At 48.7% G+C, this 24,862-nt stretch overlaps 1 protein-coding gene across 1 annotated transcript in view; it reads right to left on the bottom strand.

Annotated features, from left to right (window-relative positions):
- The window catches only part of LOC143997843 (tyrosinase-like), a 34,006-nt gene extending 9,402 nt beyond the window's left edge, over positions 1 to 24,604 (bottom strand). Inside the window, exons 1-2 of the mRNA XM_077493668.1 lie at positions 24,485 to 24,604; positions 3,722 to 4,513 (exon numbers count right to left, since the gene is read on the bottom strand). Coding sequence (XP_077349794.1) covers positions 3,722 to 4,513; positions 24,485 to 24,589 — 897 coding nt within the window. The 5' untranslated portion in view covers positions 24,590 to 24,604. The remainder of the gene's footprint in view (positions 1 to 3,721; positions 4,514 to 24,484) is intronic.
- Between the last annotated feature and the right edge of the window lie 258 nt (positions 24,605 to 24,862).

Genomic DNA, 24,862 nt, shown 5'->3' on the forward strand with positions numbered 1-24,862 from the left:
CGGACTGTTTCCATCGGAATATCCGTCGGACCAAATTTTCCAACTTGCCGGAAATATTTTCAGACAAAATGATCCGATCGGACATACTCCGATCATGTGTCGAGAATTCCGATCGGACAAAGTGCCACGCATGCTCAGATCAAATTCCTACATCAAAGCTATTGGCTACTAGCGTGAACGTAGTCCCATCGTAATGAAATAACGTCATCACGTTCTGAAAGATCGGATTTTCCGACAACTTCGTCCGACCCCGTGTGTATGCAACAGTTTCGGACGGATTTGGTTGTCGGAATCTCAGACCGTGTGTACAAGGGCTTAGACTGGGAGGGAATATTGGCATCAATGGGCACAGAACAGAAATGGGAATTCTTCATAAAGACGGTTTGTGATCTCACTGCAAAGTATATTCCCACAGGCAATACGTTTAAAAGGCTAAAAATAAAACCCATGTGGCTCACGGCCAAAGTTAACCACTTCAATACCGGGGGGGCACTTAAACACCTTCCTGCCCAGACCAATTTTGAGCTTTCAGCGCTGTCGCACTTTGAATGACAATTGCGCGGTCATGCTACACGGTACCCAAATAAAATTTTTATCATTTTTTTCCCACAAATAGGGCTTTCTTTTGGTGGTATTTGATCACCTCTGCAGTTTTTATTTTTTGCTAAACAAATAAAAAAATACCGAAAATTTTGAAAAAAAAATAGTTATTTTTTGTTTCAGTTTCAAAACTTTGTAAATAAGTACGTTTTCTCCTTCACTGATGGGCACTGATGGGGTTACACTGATGGGCAATGATAAGGCGGCACTGATGGGCACCGATGAGGTGGCACCAATGAAGTGGCACTGATGAGGTGGCATTGATGGACACCGATATGTGGCACTGATAGGCGGCACTGATGGGTGGCACTGATGGGCGACACAGATGGGCACTGATAGGTGGCACAAATTGGCATGGATGGGCATGGATAGGTGGCACAGGTGGGCATGGGTTAGGCGGCACAGGTGGGCATGGGTAGGCAGCACTGGTGGGCGTGGGTAGGTGGCACAGGTGGGCATGGGTAGGTGGCACAGGTGGGCATGGGTAGGCGGCACAGGTGGGCATGGGTAGGCACTGATAGGCGGCACAGATGGGAACTGATAGGCGGCATTGTATTATAATATATTGTACTATTGTAAGCAGTCTTAGTTATAGGTAAGATTAACCCTCTAATGTCACCACTTTATATAAGAAGGTAAGTCTAAACCTGGATGTTGGGAATTCAATCGAAATATATTTGTCTTTTTCCTAAAGCTACCAATACTCAGAATAGTCAGTGCAGAAGCTTTGTATGAAGTGATTGGGAATAATGTTTGTAAACGGGGTAACAAGCTGGTTACAGAAGACAATGGTGAGTTGTTTCCCAGCCATGGTGTAAATTGGCAAAGCTTAGCAGTGGTGAACCACGGGAATCGGTGCTGGGCCATTGCTCTTCAATCTCTTTATTTTCATTCTAGGGAATGACATTAAAGTGGTGTTGCCACCAAAAAATAAAAAATAGTTTAAAATTCTTTAAAAAAAATAAAAAAAATAATTGGAAAAAAAAATTACTCACCTCTAAATGCCTGTTGCTAGGGGTCCCTCGTAGTCTGCCTTCTTCATTGCCCGGGCTGGTGACATCACTTCCCCTCGCACAGTCATCTGGGACCTGTCACGTGTCCCAGATGACTGTGCGGCGTATCACGGCGCCCTGCGCCGCTCGCGCATGCGCAGCGGGTGCCCGGCTGTGAAGGCACAGCCGGGTGCCCACAGTAAGAATGACGGCGCCGCGAGCGGAGCGGGGAACGAGGGGAGGGCTTCGTTCCCCCGCATCACTGGACCCTGGGACAGGTAAGTGTCCGATTATTAAAAGTCAGCAGCTGCAGTATCTGTAGCTGCTGACTTTTAATTTTTTTTTTTTTTTTTTAGGGGGCACCCCACTTTAATAGCAACATTGACACATTTTTCTGATTTAAAATCTGCAGAATGGCGATATATTACATTGATATAATGTAAAGCTGATGTAAGGCGGTGCCTCTAGGCCGAGGAAATTACCGTACACAATGAATTTATTTACAGTAGGGGCCATAGAGATTGGGAAGGATCTGGAAATGCTGACAAGCAATAACTAAAGCAGCAACAATCAATGCCAAGTGGCAGCTGAAAAGACGACCAAAATTCTGGAATGTGGAAAAACAAACGCTATGGTTTTTTTTCAAAGTTAATTTGCCTGAAACCGCAGTTGGGTTTCAGGACTATTCTCTAAATTTCTGGTTTCATTACCAGTCCAGCTGGCTTGCACTGGGTTCCCCTTGGCCGCAGGTGTCGCTGTCACCGCCGGCAAGAGTAAGAACACAGTTAAGCTGGGTGTATTGAATGCCACTGTTCTCTCAGAACCAGCCCAGTGGGAGTGCTTTGGGGTTCCGGAGATTATTTTCTGTCTGTTCGGTTCTGATGGTCCTCCTGACCAAGCCCCATGGCCCTCCTGGCCTGGTGTGCGGAACCATGCATTTCGAGTCTCGGGGCTGGCTGGCCCGAGGCAACGCAACTGCAGGGACAGGCCCGAGTGGATTTTGAGGCCTATTGATCCAAGGGTGGTCCGGTGCCGTCTCATCTGAAGGGAGAGGCCCAGCAACTAAAGAACCCCAGGGGAGGACTCTTCAGGAGAAGGCAGTGCGCAAGGCTGGCTTCTCTGAAGGAGCCTAGAGGCTTAGTTGAAGGACACTACATAGATCTGCACTCATATGGTATCGCTGAATCGGCTGAGAGAACCTGGTACCGTATGATAGCTCTTTAAATTTGTCTACATCCCTCAGTAATGCACAAGTCTGTGGCAGAGACTTTACCGAGCACCCTACCGGCTGCTAGATTAGGAAGGGTTCTCTATGACAGAAGAGTTTCCCATCAGATTAGGAAGGGTTCTCTTTGAAAGAAGAGTTTCCCATCAGATTAGGAAGGGTTCTCTTTGAAAGAAGAGTTACCCATCAGATTAGGAAGGGTTCTCTTTGAAAGAAGAGTTTCCCATCAGATTAGGAAGGGTTCTCTTTGAAAGAAGAGTTTCCCATCAGATTAGGAAGGGTTCTCTTCGAAAGAAGAGTTACCCATCAGATTAGGAAGGGCTCTCTTCGAAAGAAGAGTTACCCATCAGATTAGGAAGGGTTCTCCTTGAAAGAAGAGTTTCCCATCAGATTAGGAAGGGTTCTCTTTGAAAGAAGAGTTACCCATCAGATTAGGAAGGGTTCTCCTTGAAAGAAGAGTTTCCCATCAGATTAGGAAGGGTTCTCTTCGAAAGAAGAGTTACCCATCAGATTAGGAAGGGTTCTCTTCGAAAGAAGAGTTACCCATCAGATTAGGAAGGGTTCTCTTTGAAAGAAGAGTTACCCATCAGATTAGGAAGGGTTCTCTTTGAAAGAAGAGTTTCCCATCAGATAAGGAAGGTTTTTTTTATGAAAGAAGATTTTCAGATTAGGAAGGTGTTCTTTACAGTAACTGTTTATGCTGTGGAATGCTCTACAACCTCAACTAGTAATGGCAAAAGCAATGATAGTTTTTATAAAAAGACTGGATGGTTTTCCTGTAGCTAATAATAGCCAAAAGTTGAATTGCTAAAGATGAAATATATATTTTGGCCCAGGGGATCATTGGGCCAACGTACCTTGGAGGGTCATAAAGTTGAAGATGGAACTTGTAGATATGACTTACCTTCCAGAAAGAGAAGTGGGAATATGGACTCAGCACAGCCTGAGCATCATTGGTGCCCAGCAGTTCATCTGTACAGATGGAGCAGTTCTTCTCCCCCCGCCAGTCATAGTACGGAATAGCGAAATCTTCATCTCCCGTCATCAGCTGAATTTGTCTCTCCAGGAAGAGGAGATTTAGGCGATGCCACCCTGGGAATACTGGTCCTTGATGGGCAAAGTTTTTATTAGGGTTAAATGTACCATTTACAAGGATAGGTTTCATGGAATAATAATGCATCCATGCAAACACATCATAGAGAGAGGCATCTACGAAGCGGTAAGTCTCCTGGTGGAAGCGGTCTCCGGTGCTCAGGACAACAAAGTCACGGCATTTGGTGGTCTTTGCCAGAGCCAAGTAACTGAATAATCTTTTCTGCTCTAGGAAGGTCAGTTCCCGGAGCTCCCTCCGCACCACCAACTTTTTCCGGTCACATTTCTCTCCATGGTGGCCAAATTTACAGTCTCCGCAGTCAAAGCCGCTGTAGTTTCCGTGGCACTCACACGTATTTTCATAGTAGTACCTTGGCCAGTCTAGACGATCGTCACTATTCAGAGGAATCTTATTTCTGTATAAATTCGACCAGTTTCTACATCTTCCTCGGCCTGACAAAGAACCACACGGGCTTCTGTCCTTCCAAAGTGGACAGCAAGTCTTGGTGTGAAAGGCGGCTTCCGTAGAGCAGACTCTTGGGAACTGGCCATCCACAGCAGAGAGGCAGAAGGCCAGGAAGACGAGGACGATCACCATGACTCCCTATGGATGGAGGGACAGAGAATAGAAGGTTTAACAGAAGAATGGATATTGTTTCAGGGTTCTAACATTTAGTAATTTTCCACATATACAGGTCCTTCTCAAAAAATTAGCATATTGTGATAAAGTTCATTATTTTCTGTAATGTACTGATAAACATTAGACTTTCATATATTTTAGATTCATTACACACAACTGAAGTAGTTCAAGCCTTTTCTTGTTTTAATATTGATGATTTTGGCATACAGCTCCTGAAAACCCAAAAATCCTATCTCAAAAAATTAGCATATTTCATCCGACCAATAAAAGAAAAGTGTTTTTCATACAAAAAAAGTCAACCTTCAAATAATTATGTTCAGTTATGCACTCAATACTTGGTCGGGAATCCTTTTGCAGAAATGACTGCTTCAATGCGGCGTGGCATGGAGGCAACCAGCCTGTGGCACTGCTGAGGTGTTATGGAGGCCCAGGATGCTTCGATAGCGGCCTTAAGCTCATCCAGAGTGTTGGGTCTTGCGTCTCTCAACTTTCTCTTCCCAATATCCCACAGATTCTCTATGGGGTTCAGGTCAGGAGAGTTGGCAGGCCAATTGAGCACAGTAATACCATGGTGGTCAGTAAACCATTTACCAGTGGTTTTGGCACTGTGAGCAGGTGCCAGGTCGTGCTGAAAAATGATATCTTCATCTCCATAACGGTTTTCAGCAGATGGAAGCATGAAGTGCTCCAAAATCTCCTGATAGCTAGCTGCATTGACCCTGCCCTTGATAAAACACAGAGGACCAACACCAGCAGCTGACATGGCACCCCAGACCATCACTGACTGTGGGTACTTGACACTGGACCTCAGGCATTTTGGCATTTCCCTCTCCCCAGTCTTCCTCCAGACTCTGGCACCTTGATTTCCGAATGACATGCAAAATTTTCTTTCATCCGAAAAAAGTACTTTGGACCACTGAGCAACAGTCCAGTGCTGCTTCTCTGTAGCCCAGGTCAGGCGCTTCTGCCGCTGTTTCTGGTTCAAAAGTGGCTTGACCTGGGGAATGCGGCACCTGTAGCCCATTTCCTGCACACGCCTGTTCACGGTGGCTCTGGATGTTTCTACTCCAGACTCAGTCCACTGCTTCCGCAGGTCCTCCAAGGTCTGGAATCGGTCCTTCTCCACAATCTTCTTCAGGGTCCGGTCACCTCTTCTCGTTGTGCAGCGTTTTCTGCCACACTTTTTCCTTCCCACAGACTTCCCACTGAGGTGCCTTGATACAGCACTCTGGGAACAGCCTATTCGTTCAGAATATTTCTTTCTGTGTCTTACCCTCTTGCTTGAGGGTGTCAATGATGGCCTTCTGGACAGCAGTCAGGTCGGCAGTCTTACCCATGATTGCGGTTTTGAGTAATGAACCAGGCTGGGAGTTTTTAAAAGCCTCAGGAATCTTTTGCAGGTGTTTAGAGTTAATTAGTTGATTCAGATGATTAGGTTAATAGCTTGTTTAGAGAACCTTTTCATGATATGCTAATTTTTTGAGATAGGAATTTTGGGTTTTCATGAGCTGTATGCCAAAATCATCAATATTAAAACAAGAAAAGGCTTGAACTACTTCAGTTGTGTGTAATGAATCTAAAATATATGAAAGTCTAATGTTTATCAGTATTAGAGAAAATAACGAACTTTATCACAATATGCAAATTTTTTGAGAAGGACCTGTATTATGCGTATCATGAAATTTATTTGTGGACTCATAATAATAATAATAATAATTTGTGGACACCATAAATTAATAAAAGAACCATGCACATGCCCACAGGTGCCATCGGTATGGGAATTCCCAGTATACCTTAATATTGCACAGAAAACACAAATTCCAAACCATAACGAAATATCCTTTCATGATAAACCTTAAACTGAAGAACAAAGAGTTCATATATTGCAGCTTAACAGTCCTTAGATGTGATGGTTGTTTTTTTAATTTAGTTTATTTTCACCTTGTGAATACATTTACTGTCTTAGCCCCTGTACACACGGTCGGAGATTTTGCCAACCAAATCCGTCGGATTTTGCCCATCGGATTTAGTCCGACGGATTGTGTCCGAAGCTGTTGCATACACACGGTCGGGCCAAGTTGGCGAAAAATCCGATCTTTCAGAATGTGATGACGTAATTTCGTTACGATGGGACTACATTCAGGCTAGTAGCCAATAGCTTTGATGTAGGAATTTGATCTGAGCATGCGTGGCACTTGGTCCGATGAAAATTCTCTACACATGATCGGATTAGGTCCGTCCGGCCCAGTTGGTCGGGAAATATTTCCAACATGTTGGAAAATTGGGTCGGACGGAGATTCGGACGGAATCAGTCCGATGCATACCACACACAGTCGCATTATCTGACGACACGGTCCGATAAGACTCATTCCGACAGATTCTCCGACCGTGTGTACAAGGGCTTAGGGTTACTCCACTCACTCTTCCACTGTATCTCTGGAGGAGCAGTGCAGCCACCCTCCCACATCAGCATTGTCAGATGGACTTTACATAAGAGATTTGTAGGCAGGTGGGGCCTCTGCAGTTCCTGAGGAGTGATAGTGAAGCTCCATTGGGCTACTGTATTGGGAAGTTATGCTGCTGTCCTGTGGGTACTAAATGTCAGGAATTTCTGTGTTCTGCCACTTCAGCCTCTGAATTAATTATTGGAATTGTCAAAGTTCTACAGAACTGAATTGCAGTTCCAGTGAGTCTCACCTGAATCCAGCTATATACGTCCTTCCTCTTTATGAGCCACACATAAACCTGCCTGCTGTCTGGTGATACCTCTATTGCTACTTGTAACCTACCCTGGCTTATGACCCCAATGCTAATTCTTTGCTGCCTGAAGCGATCCTGTGTGACCTCAACCCCGACTGTCTGCTGCCTGAAATGACCCTAGCTTGTGACCTCAACACTGACTCTCTTCTGCCTGAAATGACCCCAGCTTGTGACCTCAACGCCGACTGTCTGCTGCCTGAAATGACCCCAGCTTGTGACCTCAACGCCGACCCTGCCCACTGAACCCACTCCGGCTTGTGACCCCAACACCGACTCTCTGCTGCCTGAAATGACCCTAGCTTGTGACCTCAACACTGACTCTCTTCTGCCTGAAATGACCCCCAGCTTGTGACCTCAACGCCGACTGTCTGCTGCCTGAAATGACCCCAGCTTGTGACCTCAACGCCGACTCTCTGCTGCCTGAAATGACCCCAGCTTAGGACCTCAACACCGACTCTCTTCTGCCTGAAATGATCCCAGCTTGTGACCTCAACGCCGACTCTCTTCTTCCTGAAATGACCCCAGCTTGTGACCTCAACGCCGACTCTCTTCTGCCTGAAATGACCCCAGCTTGTGACCTCAACGCCGACTCTCTACTGCCTGAAATGACCCCAGCTTGTGACCTCAACGCCGACTCTCTTCTGTCTGAAATGACCCCAGCTTGTGACCTCAACGCAGACTCTCTTCTGCCTGAAATGACCCCAGCTTGTGACCTCAACGCCGACTCTCTTCTACCTGAAATGACCCCAGCTTGTGACCTCAACACCGACTCTCTTCTACCTGAAATGACCCCAGCTTGTGACCTCAACGCCGACTCTCTTCTACCTGAAATGACCCCAGCTTGTGACCTCAACACCGACTCTCTTCTACCTGAAATGACCCCAGCTTGTGACCTCAACGCCGACTGTCTGCTGCCTGAAATGACCCCAGCTTGTGACCTCAACACCGACTCTCTTCTACCTGAAATGATCCCAGCTTGTGACCTCAACACCGACTCTCTTCTGTCTGAAATGATCCCAGCTTGTGACCTCAACACCGACTCTCTTCTACCTGAAATAACCCCAGTTTGTGACCTCAACGCCGATTCTCTTCTGCCTGAAATGACCCCAGCTTGTGACCTCAACGCCGACTCTCTTCTGCCTGAAATGACCCCAGCTTGTGACCTCAACGCCGATTCTCTTCTGCCTGAAATGACCCCAGCTTGTGACCTCAACACCGACTCTCTGCTGCCTGAAATGACCCCAGCTTGTGACCTCAACGCCGACTCTCTTCTGCCTGAAATGACCCCAGCTTGTGACCTCAACACCGATTCTCTTCTGCCTGAAATGACCCCAGCTTGTGACCTCAACACCGACTCTCTGCTGCCTGAAATTACCCCAGCTTGTGACCTCAACGCCGATTCTCTTCTGCCTGAAATGACCCCAGCTTGTGACCTCAACGCCGATTCTCTTCTGCCTGAAATGACCCCAGCTTGTGACCTCAACACCGACTCTCTGCTGCCTGAAATGACCCCAGCTTGTGACCTCAACACCGACTCTCTGCTGCCTGAAATGGCCCCAGCTTGTGACCTCAACGCCGATTCTCTTCTGCCTGAAATGACCCCAGCTTGTGACCTCAACACCGACTCTCTTCTGCCTGAAATGACCCCAGCTTGTGACCTCAACGCCGACTCTCTTCTGCCTGAAATGACCCCAGCTTGTGACCTCAACACCGATTCTCTTCTGCCTGAAATGACCCCAGCTTGTGACCTCAACACCGACTCTCTGCTGCCTGAAATGACCCCAGCTTGTGACCTCAACGCCGACTCTCTTCTGCCTGAAATGACCCCAGCTTGTGACCTCAACACCGATTCTCTTCTGCCTGAAATGACCCCAGCTTGTGACCTCAACACCGACTCTCTGCTGCCTGAAATTACCCCAGCTTGTGACCTCAACGCCGATTCTCTTCTGCCTGAAATGACCCCAGCTTGTGACCTCAACGCCGATTCTCTTCTGCCTGAAATGACCCCAGCTTGTGACCTCAACACCGACTCTCTGCTGCCTGAAATGACCCCAGCTTGTGACCTCAACACCGACTCTCTGCTGCCTGAAATGGCCCCAGCTTGTGACCTCAACGCCGACTCTCTTCTGCCTGAAATGACCCCAGCTTGTGACCTCAACGCCGATTCTCTTCTGCCTGAAATGACCCCAGCTTGTGACCTCAACACCGACTCTCTTCTGCCTGAAATGATCCCAGCTTGTGACCTCAACGCCGACTCTCTTCTGCCGGAAATGACCCCAGCTTGTGACCTCAACACCAACTCTCTTCTGCCTGAAATGACCCCAGCTTGTGACCTCAACGCCGACTCTCTTCTGCCTGAAATGATCCCAGCTTGTGACCTCAACGCTGACTCTCTTCTGCCTGAAATGACCCCAGCTTGTGACCTCAACGCCGACTCTCTTCTGCCTGAAATGACCCCAGCTTGTGACCTCAACACCGACTCTCTTCTGCCTGAAATGATCCCAGCTTGTGACCTCAACGCCGACTCTCTTCTGCCTGAAATGACCCCAGCTTGTGACCTCAACGCCAACTCTCTTCTGCCTGAAATGACCCCAGTTTGTGACCTCAACACCGATTCTCTTCTGCCTGAAATTTTTCCAGCTTATGACCTCAACACCGATTCTCTTCTGCCGGAAATGATCCCAGCTTGTGACCTCAACGCCGACTCTCTTCTGCCTGAAATGACCCCAGCTTGTGACCTCAACGCCGACTCTCTTCTGCCTGAAATGACCCCAGCTTGTGACCTCAACGCCGACTCTCTACTGCCTGAAATGACCCCAGCTTGTGACCTCAACGCCGACTCTCTTCTGTCTGAAATGACCCCAGCTTGTGACCTCAACGCAGACTCTCTTCTGCCTGAAATGACCCCAGCTTGTGACCTCAACGCCGACTCTCTTCTACCTGAAATGACCCCAGCTTGTGACCTCAACACCGACTCTCTTCTACCTGAAATGACCCCAGCTTGTGACCTCAACGCCGACTCTCTTCTACCTGAAATGACCCCAGCTTGTGACCTCAACGCCGACTCTCTTCTACCTGAAATGACCCCAGCTTGTGACCTCAACACCGACTCTCTTCTACCTGAAATGACCCCAGCTTGTGACCTCAACGCCGACTGTCTGCTGCCTGAAATGACCCCAGCTTGTGACCTCAACACCGACTCTCTTCTACCTGAAATGATCCCAGCTTGTGACCTCAACACCGACTCTCTTCTGTCTGAAATGATCCCAGCTTGTGACCTCAACACCGACTCTCTTCTACCTGAAATGACCCCAGTTTGTGACCTCAACGCCGATTCTCTTCTGCCTGAAATGACCCCAGCTTGTGACCTCAACGCCGACTCTCTTCTGCCTGAAATGACCCCAGCTTGTGACCTCAACACCGACTCTCTGCTGCCTGAAATTACCCCAGCTTGTGACCTCAACGCCGATTCTCTTCTGCCTGAAATGACCCCAGCTTGTGACCTCAACGCCGATTCTCTTCTGCCTGAAATGACCCCAGCTTGTGACCTCAACACCGACTCTCTTCTTCCTGAAATGACCCCAGCTTGTGACCTCAACACCGACTCTCTGCTGCCTGAAATGGCCCCAGCTTGTGACCTCAACGCCGACTCTCTTCTGCCTGAAATGACCCCAGCTTGTGACCTCAACGCCGATTCTCTTCTGCCTGAAATGACCCCAGCTTGTGACCTCAACACCGACTCTCTTCTGCCTGAAATGATCCCAGCTTGTGACCTCAACGCCGACTCTCTTCTGCCGGAAATGACCCCAGCTTGTGACCTCAACACCAACTCTCTTCTGCCTGAAATGACCCCAGCTTGTGACCTCAACGCCGACTCTCTTCTGCCTGAAATGATCCCAGCTTGTGACCTCAACGCTGACTCTCTTCTGCCTGAAATGACCCCAGCTTGTGACCTCAACGCCGACTCTCTTCTGCCTGAAATGACCCCAGCTTGTGACCTCAACACCGACTCTCTTCTGCCTGAAATGATCCCAGCTTGTGACCTCAACGCCGACTCTCTTCTGCCTGAAATGACCCCAGCTTGTGACCTCAACGCCGACTCTCTTCTGCCTGAAATGACCCCAGTTTGTGATCTCAACACCGATTCTCTTCTGCCTGAAATTTTTCCAGCTTATGACCTCAACACCGATTCTCTTCTGCCGGAAATGATCCCAGCTTGTGACCTCAACGCCGACTCTCTTCTGCCTGAAATGACCCCAGCTTGTGACCTCAACGCCGACTCTCTTCTGCCTGAAATGACTCCAGCTTGTGACCTCAACGCCGACTCTCTTCTGCCTGAAATGACCCCAGCTTGTGACCTCAACGCCGACTCTCTTCTGCCTATAATGACCCCAGCTTGTGACCTCAACGCCGACTCTCTTCTGCCTGAAATGACCCCAGCTTGTGACCTCAACGCCGACTCTCTTCTGCCTATAATGACCCCAGCTTGTGACCTCAACACCGACTCTCTTCTGCCTGAAATGACCCCAGCTTGTGACCTCCACGCCGACTCTCTTCTGGCGGAAATGATCCCAGCTTGTGACCTCAACGCCGACTCTCTTCTGCCTGAAATGATCCCAGCTTGTGACCTCAACGCCGACTCTCTTCTGCCTATAATGACCCCAGCTTGTGACCTCAACGCCAACTCTCTTCTGCCTGAAATGACCCCAGCTTGTGACCTCAACGCCGACTCTCTTCTGCCTGAATTGACCCCAGCTTGTGACCTCCACGCCGACTCTCTTCTGGCGGAAATGATCCCAGCTTGTGACCTCAACACCGACTCTCTTCTGCCTGAAATGACTTCAGCTTATGACCCCCAACGCCGACCCTGCCCACTGAACCCACTCCGGCTTGTGACCTCGATGCCGACTCTTTGCCCCTGAACCCACTCTGGCTTGTGACCTCAATGTTGGCTCTTCCCCCCCGAACCCACTCCAGCTTGTGACCTTGATGCCGGCACTGCCCCCCGAACCCACTCTGACTTGTGATGTTGATGCTGACTCTTTGCCCCCTGAACCCACTCCGGCTTGTGACCTCAACGTTGGCTCTGCCCCCCAAACCCACTCTGGCTTGTGACCTTGATGCTGACTCTGCCCCCTGAACCCACTCCGGCTTGTGACCTCGATGCCGACTCTGCCCCTGAACCCACTCGGGATTTTGACCTCGATGCCGACTCTTTGCCCCTGAACCCACTCTGGCTTGTGACCTCAATGTTGGCTCTTCCCCCCGAACCCACCCCGACTTGTGACCGGAATGCCGACTCTTTGCCCCCTGAACCCACTCCGGCTTGTGACCTCAACGTTGGCTCTGCCCCCCAAACCCACTCTGGCTTGTGACCTTGATACCGACTCTGCCCCCCGAACCCACTCTGGCTTGTGGCCTCAATGCCGACTCTTTGCCCCCTGAACCCACTCCGGCTTGTGACCTCAATGCCGACTCTTTGCCCCCTGAACCCACTGTGGCTTGTGACCTTGCTACTAATTCTCTGCCACCTGAAGTGACCTCGGCTTGTGACCTTGATGCAGATTCTGTGCCTGGCGATCTGGACTGCGTGGTTTGGCTTTCACTAAGAACTGTACCTAGCCTGAAGTTTCCGGCCACTGGTCTCCACTCGCTATAGAAACATTCTTACCACAAAATCACTTTCCCTTTCTGGCTAAGTAAACAAACTTATAAAAGTTGAGGATATCAGATCCTCACAGTGACCTTCTGTAGAGATACCTTCTAGGGTTACAGGAAAAATAAATACTTTATTGAAAACAATGTAGCAAAAAGTAAAATAGGTAACCACTGCTAAGAAGCCGTGTATAGGTTGCTGTTGATGGATCTGTCATTGAATGGTCACCCCAAGGACAGGAAGTGCCCATCATTTAAGGTGGGTGTCACAGAAAGTTGAAGCCTGGATGGATCACTGGTGAAGGATTGGCGATGTAATTGTGCAATGAAAAGGCTGGAAGTGCACTGAGATAGACGATACAAACCATGATATCCCACCCAGAGAGACTCATGGATCGGGGGGAAGATCAGGTGTCCTGGCTAGTGTGTAGATGCTTATCCAATGGCTAGAATATCGGCATGGGTGTATATACATGCAGCTCCCCAACCACAGTGATGATGTCACGCTGACATGTTTCGCCCGCCAATAAGCTATAGTTGTCACCTCATCCCTTTAAACGTAAACACACATGAATTACACGGGTTCTGAGGCTAATTTACTGCAGATAAGGCACCAAGTGAATTTAATTACAACCTTAATCCTCCACAGAACCCGAGTAATTAATATGTGTTCGGGTTTAAAGGGATGAGGGGGTGAGCCTACAATGAGCGCCTTAAATGCCCATTCCTATCATGTTGTACTTGTGTATGACCACCAGATGTCCTCAGCACACACTCCTCAAATGAATATCCATCATATCTGTAGGCAGAGTATTTCCTAAATCACAAAGATCAATTGAATATGCACTTTGTAATTGTATATATATATATATCTCAATAAAGAAAAAGAACATTAGATAATCAAAACTAAAAAAATAGTAGTAAAGCGCACACAAATATACCACAAAATAATATACACATACTGTAACACCTCGGATTGCGAGTAACGCTGTTAACGAGCGTTTTCACAATACGAATATTATTTTTAAAAAAATCTTGACTCAGTTTGCGAGTGTTGTTTCGCAAAACGAGCAGGATTCAAGCCTCTGCAGTGTGCTGTACCGCCGGGGACACTCGGAGCCGTTCTGAGACTGCTCAGATGTACCGCATATGGCCAGAGGTGGGGGGGCGCCAGAGAGATTTGGAAATATTCTGAGACCGATTGGAACCGCTCGGATGCACTCGGAGAGGCTCGGAAAAACACTCAGGAACTGAGTTTTTCTTGGTGTATCCGAGTGCATCCGAGCGGCTCCAATCGGTCTCAGAATATTTCCAAATCTCTCTGGTGCCCCCCCCCACCTCTGGCCATATGCGGTACTGCATACAATAGAAGTCAATGTGGAACCATTTATCTTTGTTTCCATTGACTTCTATGGGGAAACTCGCTTTGATATGCAAGTGCTTTGCATTACAAGCACTCTCCTTGAATGGATTATGCTCATAATCCGAGCTTCCACTGTATATAATAAAGCGCAAATGGCAGAAGGATCAAAAGTACTATGGGACAATGATCAGACAGAAAGAACGCGTGTTCACCTCCAGGTGTCATAGGGGTCTGAAAATATCTATTTCCTTATTGGTTACATTTCTAAAAATGCAGATAGATTACATTCTGTATTTAACCCATTTGGCATAAGCGTACCCAACTGGAAAATCCACATTTTCTCTTTTTGTGTGAGTATAGTATCAACGTCCCCTCTTCTAAGGGGGTGGACTTCAACCGGACGGCTGGCTATCCCCCACTCGGAATTCCGGGAACACAGAATGACACAAATGCAATCAAACTCAGATAATACAAATCAAATGGAAATCTACAGAATAGAAACATCATTAACCTTCGGTGGTGAACACTGTGGAGTTCAATCTGTCTGATCATTGTGAATGAGTGACTTGTATTGTCCTCTAGTACTTTGCATGCATCTGCCGTTTGAGCTTTATTATGTATGTGACTATTATTTTTCGGTATATTTGTGTGTGTTTTACTAATATTTTTTACTTTTGATTATCTAATGTTCTTTTTCTTTATTAAGAGATATATATAGAATTACAAAGTGGATATTCAATTGATCTTTGTGATTTAGGAAATACTCTACAGATGTGATGAGTGTTCATTTGAGGAGTGTGTGCTGAGGACATCTGGTGGTCATACGCAAGTACAACATGATAGGAATGGGTATTTAAAGCGGAGTTCCACCCAGAAATGGAACTTCCGCTGATCCGGTCGTTCCCCCCCTCCCCCCCCTCCAGTGTCTTATTTGGCACCTTTCAGGGGGGAGCAGATGCCGGTCTAATCCAGGTATTTGCTCCCACTTCCGAGGAAAAATCGCTGCAATATCCGCGGCGATCAACGCCATGTCCGGCCCCTCCTCCATTCCTCCTGCTGTCTTCTGGGAGATACACCACAGGTCCCAGAAGACAGGAGGGACCAGTCAGAACATGCAGCGCGATTTACGCATGTGCAGTAGGGAAACAGGCTGTTTCTCTGCAGTTTCCTGATTCCCTTACTGAAGATCCGGGGCAGTGTTGCCAACCTACCAGATTGAAATTTACTGGCACGACACCCAAAATTTACTGGCACAGCCAAGTTTTTACTGGCATTTCAGAAAAGTTACAAAATTAAATTTTTAGCTGCAAATTTCAGTATTTAAGCTACAAACAAATAAGCTAGACAAATAGCAATGTGATTTAAGGTAGATATCAACGTAAAAAAAACATATTTTAGTTATTTTCGATTATAATAAGGGTGAATTATTTAGTCCAATACCCTCCTGCCTCCATCACCTGTCACCATCGCTTCTTGCCACCAACCACCCCCCTGCCACCAATCTCCCCCTGCCTCCATTACCCCCTGCCTCCAATCATCCCATGCCACCATCTCCCCCTGCCTCCATCCCCCTCTGCCACCAACACCCCCTGCCACCAACACCCCTGCCACTAACACCCCCTGCCACCAACACCCCCGCCACCAACACCCCCTGCCACCAACACCCCCTGCCACCAACACCCCCGCCACCAACACCCCCTGCCACCAACACCCCCTGCCTCCATCAACCTCTGCCACCAACACCCCCGCCACCAACACCCCCTGCCACCAACACCCCCTGCCACCAACACCCCCGCCACCAACACCCCCTGCCACCAACACCCCCTGCCTCCATCAACCTCTGCCACCAACACCCCCGCCACCAACACCCCCTGCCACCAACACCCCCTGCCTCCATCAACCTCTCCCACCAACACCCCCTGCCTCCATCAACCTCTGCCACCAACACCCCCGCCACCAACACCCCCTGCCTCCATCAACCTCTGCGACCAACAGCCCCACCACCAACACCCCCTGCCACCAACACCCCCTGCCTCCATCAACCTCTCCCACCAACACCCCCTGCCTCCATCAACCTCTGCCACCAACACCCCCGCCACCAACACCCCCTGCCACCAAAACCCCCTGCCTCAACCTCTGGTACCAACACTCCCTGCCTCCATCAACCTCTGCCACCAACACCCCCGCCACCAACACCCCTTGCCAACAACACCCCTGCCACCAACACCCCCTGCCTCCATCAACCTCTGCCACCAACACCCTCTGCCACCAACACCACCAACACCCCCTGCCACCAACACCCCCACCACCCCCTGCCACCAACCCCCTCTGCCTCCATCAACCTCTGGCACCAACACCCCCTGCCTCCATCAACCTCTGCCACCAACAGCCCCACCACCAACACCCCCTGCCACCAACACTCCTGCCACCAACACCCCCTGCCTCCATCAACCTCTGCCACCAACACCCCCTGCCTCCATCAACCTCTGCCACCAACAGCCCCACCACCAACACCCCCTGCCACCAACACCTCCCTGCCTCCATCAACCTGAGTGAAATTGGTGATCCCAGTCAGGGACCAGCACTGCTGGAGCTGAGGGACTCTCCTAGCTGCCGGAGGAAGAACTCCTCCAGTGAGAGTGGGGGAGGGGACCGAAGGGAAAGGAAAGACAGATTCTGGTGGTAGGGGACTCAATTCTTAGAAGGACAGAGAGGCCAACCTGTGACAAAGGCCTGAAGCACCGAACTGTATGTTGTCTACCGGGCGCCCGGGTTCGGCACATCACGGATCTGGTGGACAGGTTACTGGGAGGGGGTGGGGAAGACCCGGCTGTCATGGTGAACGTTGGCACCAATGACAAAGTCCGAGGCAGATGGAGGGTCCTAAAGAATGATTTTAGGGACTTGGGAGCTAAATTGAGGAAAAGGACCTCCAGGGTGGTATTCTCAGGAATATTCTCAGGAATAGTACCAGTACATGGAGCCACACCAGAGAGGCGGAGGGAGATTAGGGAAGTAAACAAGTGGCAGAGGATCTGGTGTAGTAAGGAGGGGTTTGGGTTCCTGGAGGACTGGGACGACGTCTCAGTCGATCACCGGTACTATAGAAGGGACGGACTGCACCTAAATGAGGAGGGTGCAGATCAGATGGGAAGGAAGATGGCCAAAAAAGTGGAATCCTTATGGGTGGAGCTCCAAAGGGATGAAGTTAAAGAGGGATTCCACTGGAAAAAAAAATGAAAAGCCAGCAGCTATAAATACTACAGATGCTGACTTTTAATAAATGGAGACTCACCTGTCCCGGGGTCCAGCGATGTCGGCAGCCGAGGCCGATCGATCGCTCGGCTCTCTGCTGCTGCCACCTCCATTCTTTGGTGAAGGAATCAGGAAGTGAAGCGTTGCGGCTTCACTTCCCGGTTCCCTACTGCGCATGCGCGAGTCTCGCAGCACAATGGGAATGGTCCGCGCTGTCTCTGGGACCCGTGTGTGTCCCAGCAGACAGCGCACCGGGACAGGAAAGAGCATAGACTCCCGTGGGAGTCTATGCCCGGAAGTGGGTGCAAATACCTGTCTTAGACAGGTATCTGCACCCCCCTCCCCCTGAAAGGTGCTAAATGTGACACCAGACGGGGGGAGGGTTCCGATGACGGAAGTTCCACTTTAGAGTGGAACCCCGCTTTAACCACTTTCAGACCGGACTAATTTGCTGGTCAAAGACCAGACCACTTTTTGCGATTCGGCGCTGCGTCGCTTTAACTGACAATTGCGCGGTCGTGCGACGTGGCTCCCAAACAAAATTGACGTCCTTTTTCCCCCACAAACAGAGCTTTCTTTTGGTGGTATTTGATCACCCCTGCGTTTTTTATTTTTTGCGCTATAAACAAAAATAGAGCGACAATTTTGAAAAAAACGCATTATTTTTAACTTTTTGTTATAATAAATATCCCCCAAAAATATATAAAAAAACTTTTTTTTCCCTCAGTTTAGGCCGATACGTATTCTTCTACATATTTTTGGTAAAAAAAATCGCAATAAGCCATTATTGATTGGTTTGCGCAAAAGTTATAGCGTTTACAAAATAGGGATAGTTTTATAGCATTTTTATTAATAATTTTTTATTATTTATTTTTTTACTAGTAATGGCGGCGATCAGCGATTTTTATTGTGACTGCGACATTGTGGGGGACACATCGGACATTTTTGACACATTTTTGGGACCATTGTCATTTATACAGTAATCACTGCTATATAAATGCACTGATTCCTGTGTAAATGACACTGGCAGTGAAGGGGTTAACCAGTGGGTGGCAGTGTAGGGGTTAAGTGTTCCTAGGGGCGTGTTACTAACTGTTGGGGGGGGGTTGGGCTTTCATTTAGTGAACACTGATCTCTGCTCCAATCACATGGAGCAGAGATCAGCGTCACTAGTTGCTAGGCAGAATAGACAAATGTTGTTTACACAGCATTTCCTCCATTCGGCCGCTCCGTGAGACGATCGCGGGGATGCCCGCGGCGATCGAGTCCGCGGGTCCCGCGACCGGACTCACGGGGGTCCCGACCAGCGCGGGAGCGCGCCGCCGGCGACGCGCTCCCGATGGCACGGCGGCAACGAATATTGGACGTACCTGTACGCCAATATGCCTGCCCGTGCCATGCTGTCGACGTACATCGTCGTGCGCTGGTCGGGAAGTGGTTAAGGGGAAAATAATACTGGGAGTATGCTATAGGCCCCCTAACCTGAAGGGGGAGGGGGATCTCCCATCACAAATTGGATTAGCAGCAAGGATGGGAAGTGTTATCATAATGGGGGATTTTAATTATCCAGACATAGACTGGGCGGAGGGAACCGCGCATTCGTCTAAGGCTCGCCAGTTCCTAAATGTCTTGCAGGACAATTTTATGGGTCACATGGTAGACGCACCAACTAGAAATAAAGTGTTAGGCCGCGTACACACGGGCGGATTGTCTGCCCAACTCAGCGGACTGTCTGATGGACTTTGTCTTTCGGAATTTCCGTAATTTTGTCCGTCCAAACTTGGTTTCAGCGGACAGTCCGCTCGTGAGTAGGCAAGTTGGACGGACTAAGTATGGCGCATGCTCAGAAAGGATTTACACGGCAGAAGGTTGCATTGCTGTGTATTGGACGTCGTATTTCTAGTCCCGTCGTACGTGCCGTACACGTCATCGCGCAAGCTTTCAGCGGACTGTCTGTTCATCGTGTGTGGTCAAGTCCGTTCATTCAAAAGTTGAACGGACTGTCTGTCGGATTGTCTGACGAACTTAGTTGGGCAGACAATCCGCCCGTGTGTACGCGGCCTTACTGGATCTACTGATTACCAACAATACAGACCTGATCACAGATGTGGAAATACGGGGCAGTTTAGGGAACAGCGATCACAGGTCAATTGGCTTTAGTTTAAAGCACAGAAATAGGAAACATGAGGGGGATTCTTTATGAAAGGCAAGTCCACTTTGCACTACAAGTGCACTTGGAGGTGCAGTCGCTGTAAATCTGAGGGGTAGATCTGAAATGAATGGAAGCTCTGCTGATTTTATCATCCAATCATGTACAAGCTAAAATGCTGTTTTTTATATTTCCTTGTATATCCCCCTCAGATTTAAAGCAACTGCACTTCTAAGTGCACTTGTAGTGTAAAGTGGGTTTTCCTCTCGTAAATAACCCCCACGGGGAATACAAATGTAGCGGCGGGCTCCTGAAGAGCATGCACTATGCATTTTTCAAAACTTAAACTCCACCTAAACTACAGTTTGATTTGGGTTTATTTGTCTAAATTTGACTTCAGCATCAGTCTGACAGGACTGTGAAATGTTCAGCCTTCCCACAGGGGGGCGCTGTCTCTGATGGCAGGAATGGAACTATGGTCTGGTCAGGCGCTTAAATTACTCTCTTTCAGAGCCAGGCCAGGGGGAGTGGCGCTCTCGCTGTGCCCTCTGGGAGAGGGTATTTAAGACACGGACGTCACGTGGTTCGGCGTTCCGGTCCAGTATGATGTGCTGATTACATGGTCCTGGTCCTCCTGACCAGCCCCCAGGAAGGCTATGGCCTGGGGTGCAGATCCACCCGACTTTAATGCCTCGGGGCTGGCTAGCCCAGGGCAAGGAAACTAAAGGAGGATTCTGAGGTGGTTGGGTGCCGTCTCCGGTTCGGGAGAGGCCCAGTGTGCTTCGAGCATTCCAGGGGAGGACTCTTTAGAAGAACACCACGTACGGGTTGGTTTTCTTGACAAGAGCCTGGAAGGGCTGAAGTACCCGAGAGAATCCGGTCTTGTGGATATCACCAAGCTGGTTGAAAGATCCAGATATCCTACAAGTGTTCTACAGATTAGTGTCCTACATGTTCTACAACAACGTCTGTGGCAGAGACTTTGTTCCTGAGGAAGCACCTTGTTGGCTGCGAGACCTTGTGAGAGACGGACTGTCCAACCCGAGTGACCATCCAGCTGTGATTGGCTGTTCTCTGGATGCCGTCAAAGTAAGCAAGTTCCTTAACGTTTTTTTGGACTTGACATTGAGAGAACCTGAATTCCTTCCCAACCCTCTGATCCCAAGTTGAAAGATTGTTCAATGGTTTGGGTTTTGCAAATAAAATCCATTCAAGTGGATCTATTGTCAGTCTCAAGTTACTGGGCCACCGACCACGGGACACCGACCACGGGACATCCCCTAGAGGTGCCACAAGGAGAACGGAAGGGAACAGTAAGCCCAAAAATAACCAGCAGCTCCTCGAGGGTTAGTGCTACAGAAAGACACTGAATTTCAAAAGAGCCAAATTCCCTAAACTACGACCCTCACTAGAGGCATAAATTGGGATAAAATCTTAGGAACAAAGAACACGGAGGAGAGATGGATTTGCTTTAGGATCATATTAAATAAAGGCATTAGCCAATGCATCCCATTGGGTAATAAATTTAAAAGAGTGAACAAAAGTCCTGGATGGCTTAACTCCAATGTAAAAATGCATATAAAAAGCAAAGGAGAAGACCTTCAAAAAATACGAGGTTGAGGGATCATCATCAGCATTCAGACTTTATAATTAATGCAACAAGAAATGTAAGGGTGCAATTAAGGTGGCTAAGAAAGAACACGAAAGACACATAGCGTCCTGTGTTTGGAAAGATGGGAGGCTGACCTTGACCCTAAATTCTCAGAGACACAAAAACAACACGTCATCACTTTCGCTGGACTGGTGACCCCACAATATATAAATACTGGACTGGTGACCCCACAATATATAAATACCAGACTGGTGACCCCACAATATATAAATACCGGACTGGTGACCCCACAATATATAAATACCGGACTGGTGACCCCACAATATATAAATACTGGACTGGTGACCCCACAATATATAAATACCAGACTGGTGACCCCACAATATATAAATACCGGACTGGTGACCCCACAATATATAAATACCGGACTGGTGACCCCACGATATATAAATACCAGACTGGTGACCCCACAATATATAAATACCGGACTGGTGACCCCACAATATATAAATACCGGACTGGTGACCCCACAATATATAAATACCGGACTGGTGACCCCACAATATATAAATACCAGACTGGTGACCCCACAATAGAGAGTTTAACAAGACACGTGGCCACTCATTAAAATTAGAAGAAAAGAGGTTTAACCTTAAACTAAGTAGAGGGTTCTTTACTGTAAGAGCGGCAAGGATGCGGAATTCCCTTCCACAGGCGGTGGTCTCAGTGGGGGGCATCGATAGCTTCAAGAAACTATTAGATAATCATCTGAACAACCGTAACATACATGATATACAATGTAATACTGACGTATAATCACACATAGATTGGACTCTTTTTTCAACCTCACCCACTATGTAACTGTGTGTCACAAGGGGGCCCTGAATGGACATTTTAGTCAGGGAGAATCTCCCTCTACTCCCAGACTCTCTGTACTCCTCTACTCCCAGACTCTATGTACTCCTCCACTCTCAGACTCTCTGCACTCCTCTACTCTCAGGCTCTCTGCACTCCTCTACTCCCAGACTCTCTGTACTCCTCTACTCCCAGACTCTATGTACTCCTCCACTCTCAGACTCTCTGCACTCCTCTACTCCCAGACTCTCTGTACTCCTCTACTCCCAGACTCTCTGTACTCCTCTACTCTCAGACTCTCTGTACTCCTCTACTCCCAGACTCTCTGTACTCCTCTACTCCCAGACTCTCTGTACTCCTCTACTCTCAGACTCTCTGTACTCCTCTACTCCCAGACTCTCTGTACTCCTCTACTCCCAGACTCTCTGTACTCCTCTACTCCCAGACTCTATGTACTCCTCCACTCTCAGACTCTCTGCACTCCTCTACTCCCAGACTCTCTGTACTCCTCCACTCTCAGACTCTCTGCACTCCTCTACTCCCAGACTCTCTGTACTCCTCTACTCCCAGACTCTCTGTACTCCTCTACTCCCAGACTCTATGTACTCCTCCACTCTCAGACTCTCTGCACTCCTCTACTCTCAGGCTCTCTGCACTCCTCTACTCCCAGACTCTCTGTACTCCTCTACTCTCAGGCTCTCTGCACTCCTCTACTCCCAGACTCTCTGTACTCCTCTACTCTCAGACTCTCTGCACTCCTCTACTCCCAGACTCTATGTACTCCTCCACTCCCAGACTCTCTGCACTCCTCTACTCTCAGGCTCTCTGTACTCCTCTACTCTCAGACTCTCTGCACTCCTCTACTCCCAGACTCTCTGTACTCCTCTACTCTCAGACTCTCTGCACTCCTCTACTCCCAGACTCTCTGTACTCCTCTACTCTCAGACTCTCTGTACTCCTCTACTCTCAGACTCTCTGTACTCCTCTACTCTCAGACTCTCTGTACTCCTCTACTCTCAGACTCTCTGCACTCCTCTACTCTCAGACTCTCTGCACTCCTCTACTCTCAGACTCTCTGTACTCCTCCACTCTCAGGCTCTCTGCACTCTTCTACTCCCAGACTCTCTGTACTCCTCTACTCTCAGGCTCTCTGCACTCCTCTACTCCCAGACTCTCTGTACTCCTCTACTCTCAGGCTCTCTGCACTCCTCTACTCCCAGACTCTCTGTACTCCTCTACTCTCAGGCTCTCTGCACTCCTCTACTCCCAGACTCTATGTACTCCTCCACTCCCAGACTCTCTGCACTCCTCTACTCTCAGGCTCTCTGTACTCCTCTACTCTCAGACTCTCTGCACTCCTCTACTCCCAGACTCTCTGTACTCCTCTACTCTCAGACTCTCTGCACTCCTCTACTCCCAGACTCTCTGTACTCCTCTACTCTCAGACTCTCTGTACTCCTCTACTCTCAGACTCTCTGCACTCCTCTACTCTCAGACTCTCTGTACTCCTCTACTCTCAGACTCTCTGCACTCCTCTACTCTCAGACTCTCTGCACTCCTCTACTCTCAGACTCTCTGTACTCCTCTACTCTCAGACTCTCTGCACTCCTCTACTCTCAGACTCTCTGTACTCCTCTACTCTCAGACTCTCTGCACTCCTCTACTCTCAGACTCTCTGCACTCCTCTACTCTCAGACTCTCTGTACTCCTCTACTCTCAGACTCTCTGCACTCCTCTACTCTCAGACTCTCTGTACTCCTCTACTCTCAGACTCTCTGCACTCCTCTACTCTCAGACTCTCTGCACTCCTCTACTCTCAGACTCTCTGTACTCCTCTACTCTCAGACTCTCTGCACTCCTCTACTCTCAGACTCTCTGTACTCCTCTACTCTCAGACTCTCTGCACTCCTCTACTCTCAGACTCTCTGCACTCCTCTACTCTCAGACTCTCTGTACTCCTCTACTCTCAGACTCTCTGCACTCCTCTACTCTCAGACTCTCTGTACTCCTCTACTCTCAGACTCTCTGCACTCCTCTACTCTCAGACTCTCTGCACTCCTCTACTCTCAGACTCTCTGTACTCCTCTACTCTCAGACTCTCTGCACTCCTCTACTCTCAGACTCTCTGTACTCCTCTACTCTCAGACTCTCCGCACTCCTCTACTGCAGGTAGTCTGTACACTCTCACGCTATCTTTCTGCCTTGGCTCTGTAGATCTCCTTCTCTCGGTTATACGGCGTCGGGTTGTTGGCATTCATTCCTTGTTGGGAGAATTTCTGGACATACCTGATCAGCTGCTGGAAGGATGGTGTTAGTTGTCTCTTTTGGAAGGTTGGGTGATGGGCTCGTCGGTTTATAAGATGCTTGGCTGGGAGGTGATAGGTGTGTCATTGGAAGAGCTCAAGGCGTCACAAGAGATCTTCCCTGAAGTCTTGTGAAATTCCTGCTTCAGATAATTCCTCCGATTAGTCACTTAGAGCAACCTTCAGCTTTACTGAGTTGTTTGAGAAAAGCTGAGAATAGTGAATTCGGCTCATCTCCTAATCTCTGATTCCCGATCGAGTATACAGGCGCCCCCTTCCCCCCCCCCCCCCGGGTTACAAACAAGACCGGTCTGTAGGTTTGTTCTTAAGTTGAATCTGTTTGTAAGCCGGAACAGGTATA

Source organism: Lithobates pipiens, unplaced genomic scaffold (assembly GCF_037356315.1).
Source record: "Lithobates pipiens isolate NorthernLeopardFrog02 unplaced genomic scaffold, aLitPip1_a1.2 Scaffold_19, whole genome shotgun sequence".
Lineage (NCBI taxonomy): Eukaryota > Metazoa > Chordata > Amphibia > Anura > Ranidae > Lithobates > Lithobates pipiens.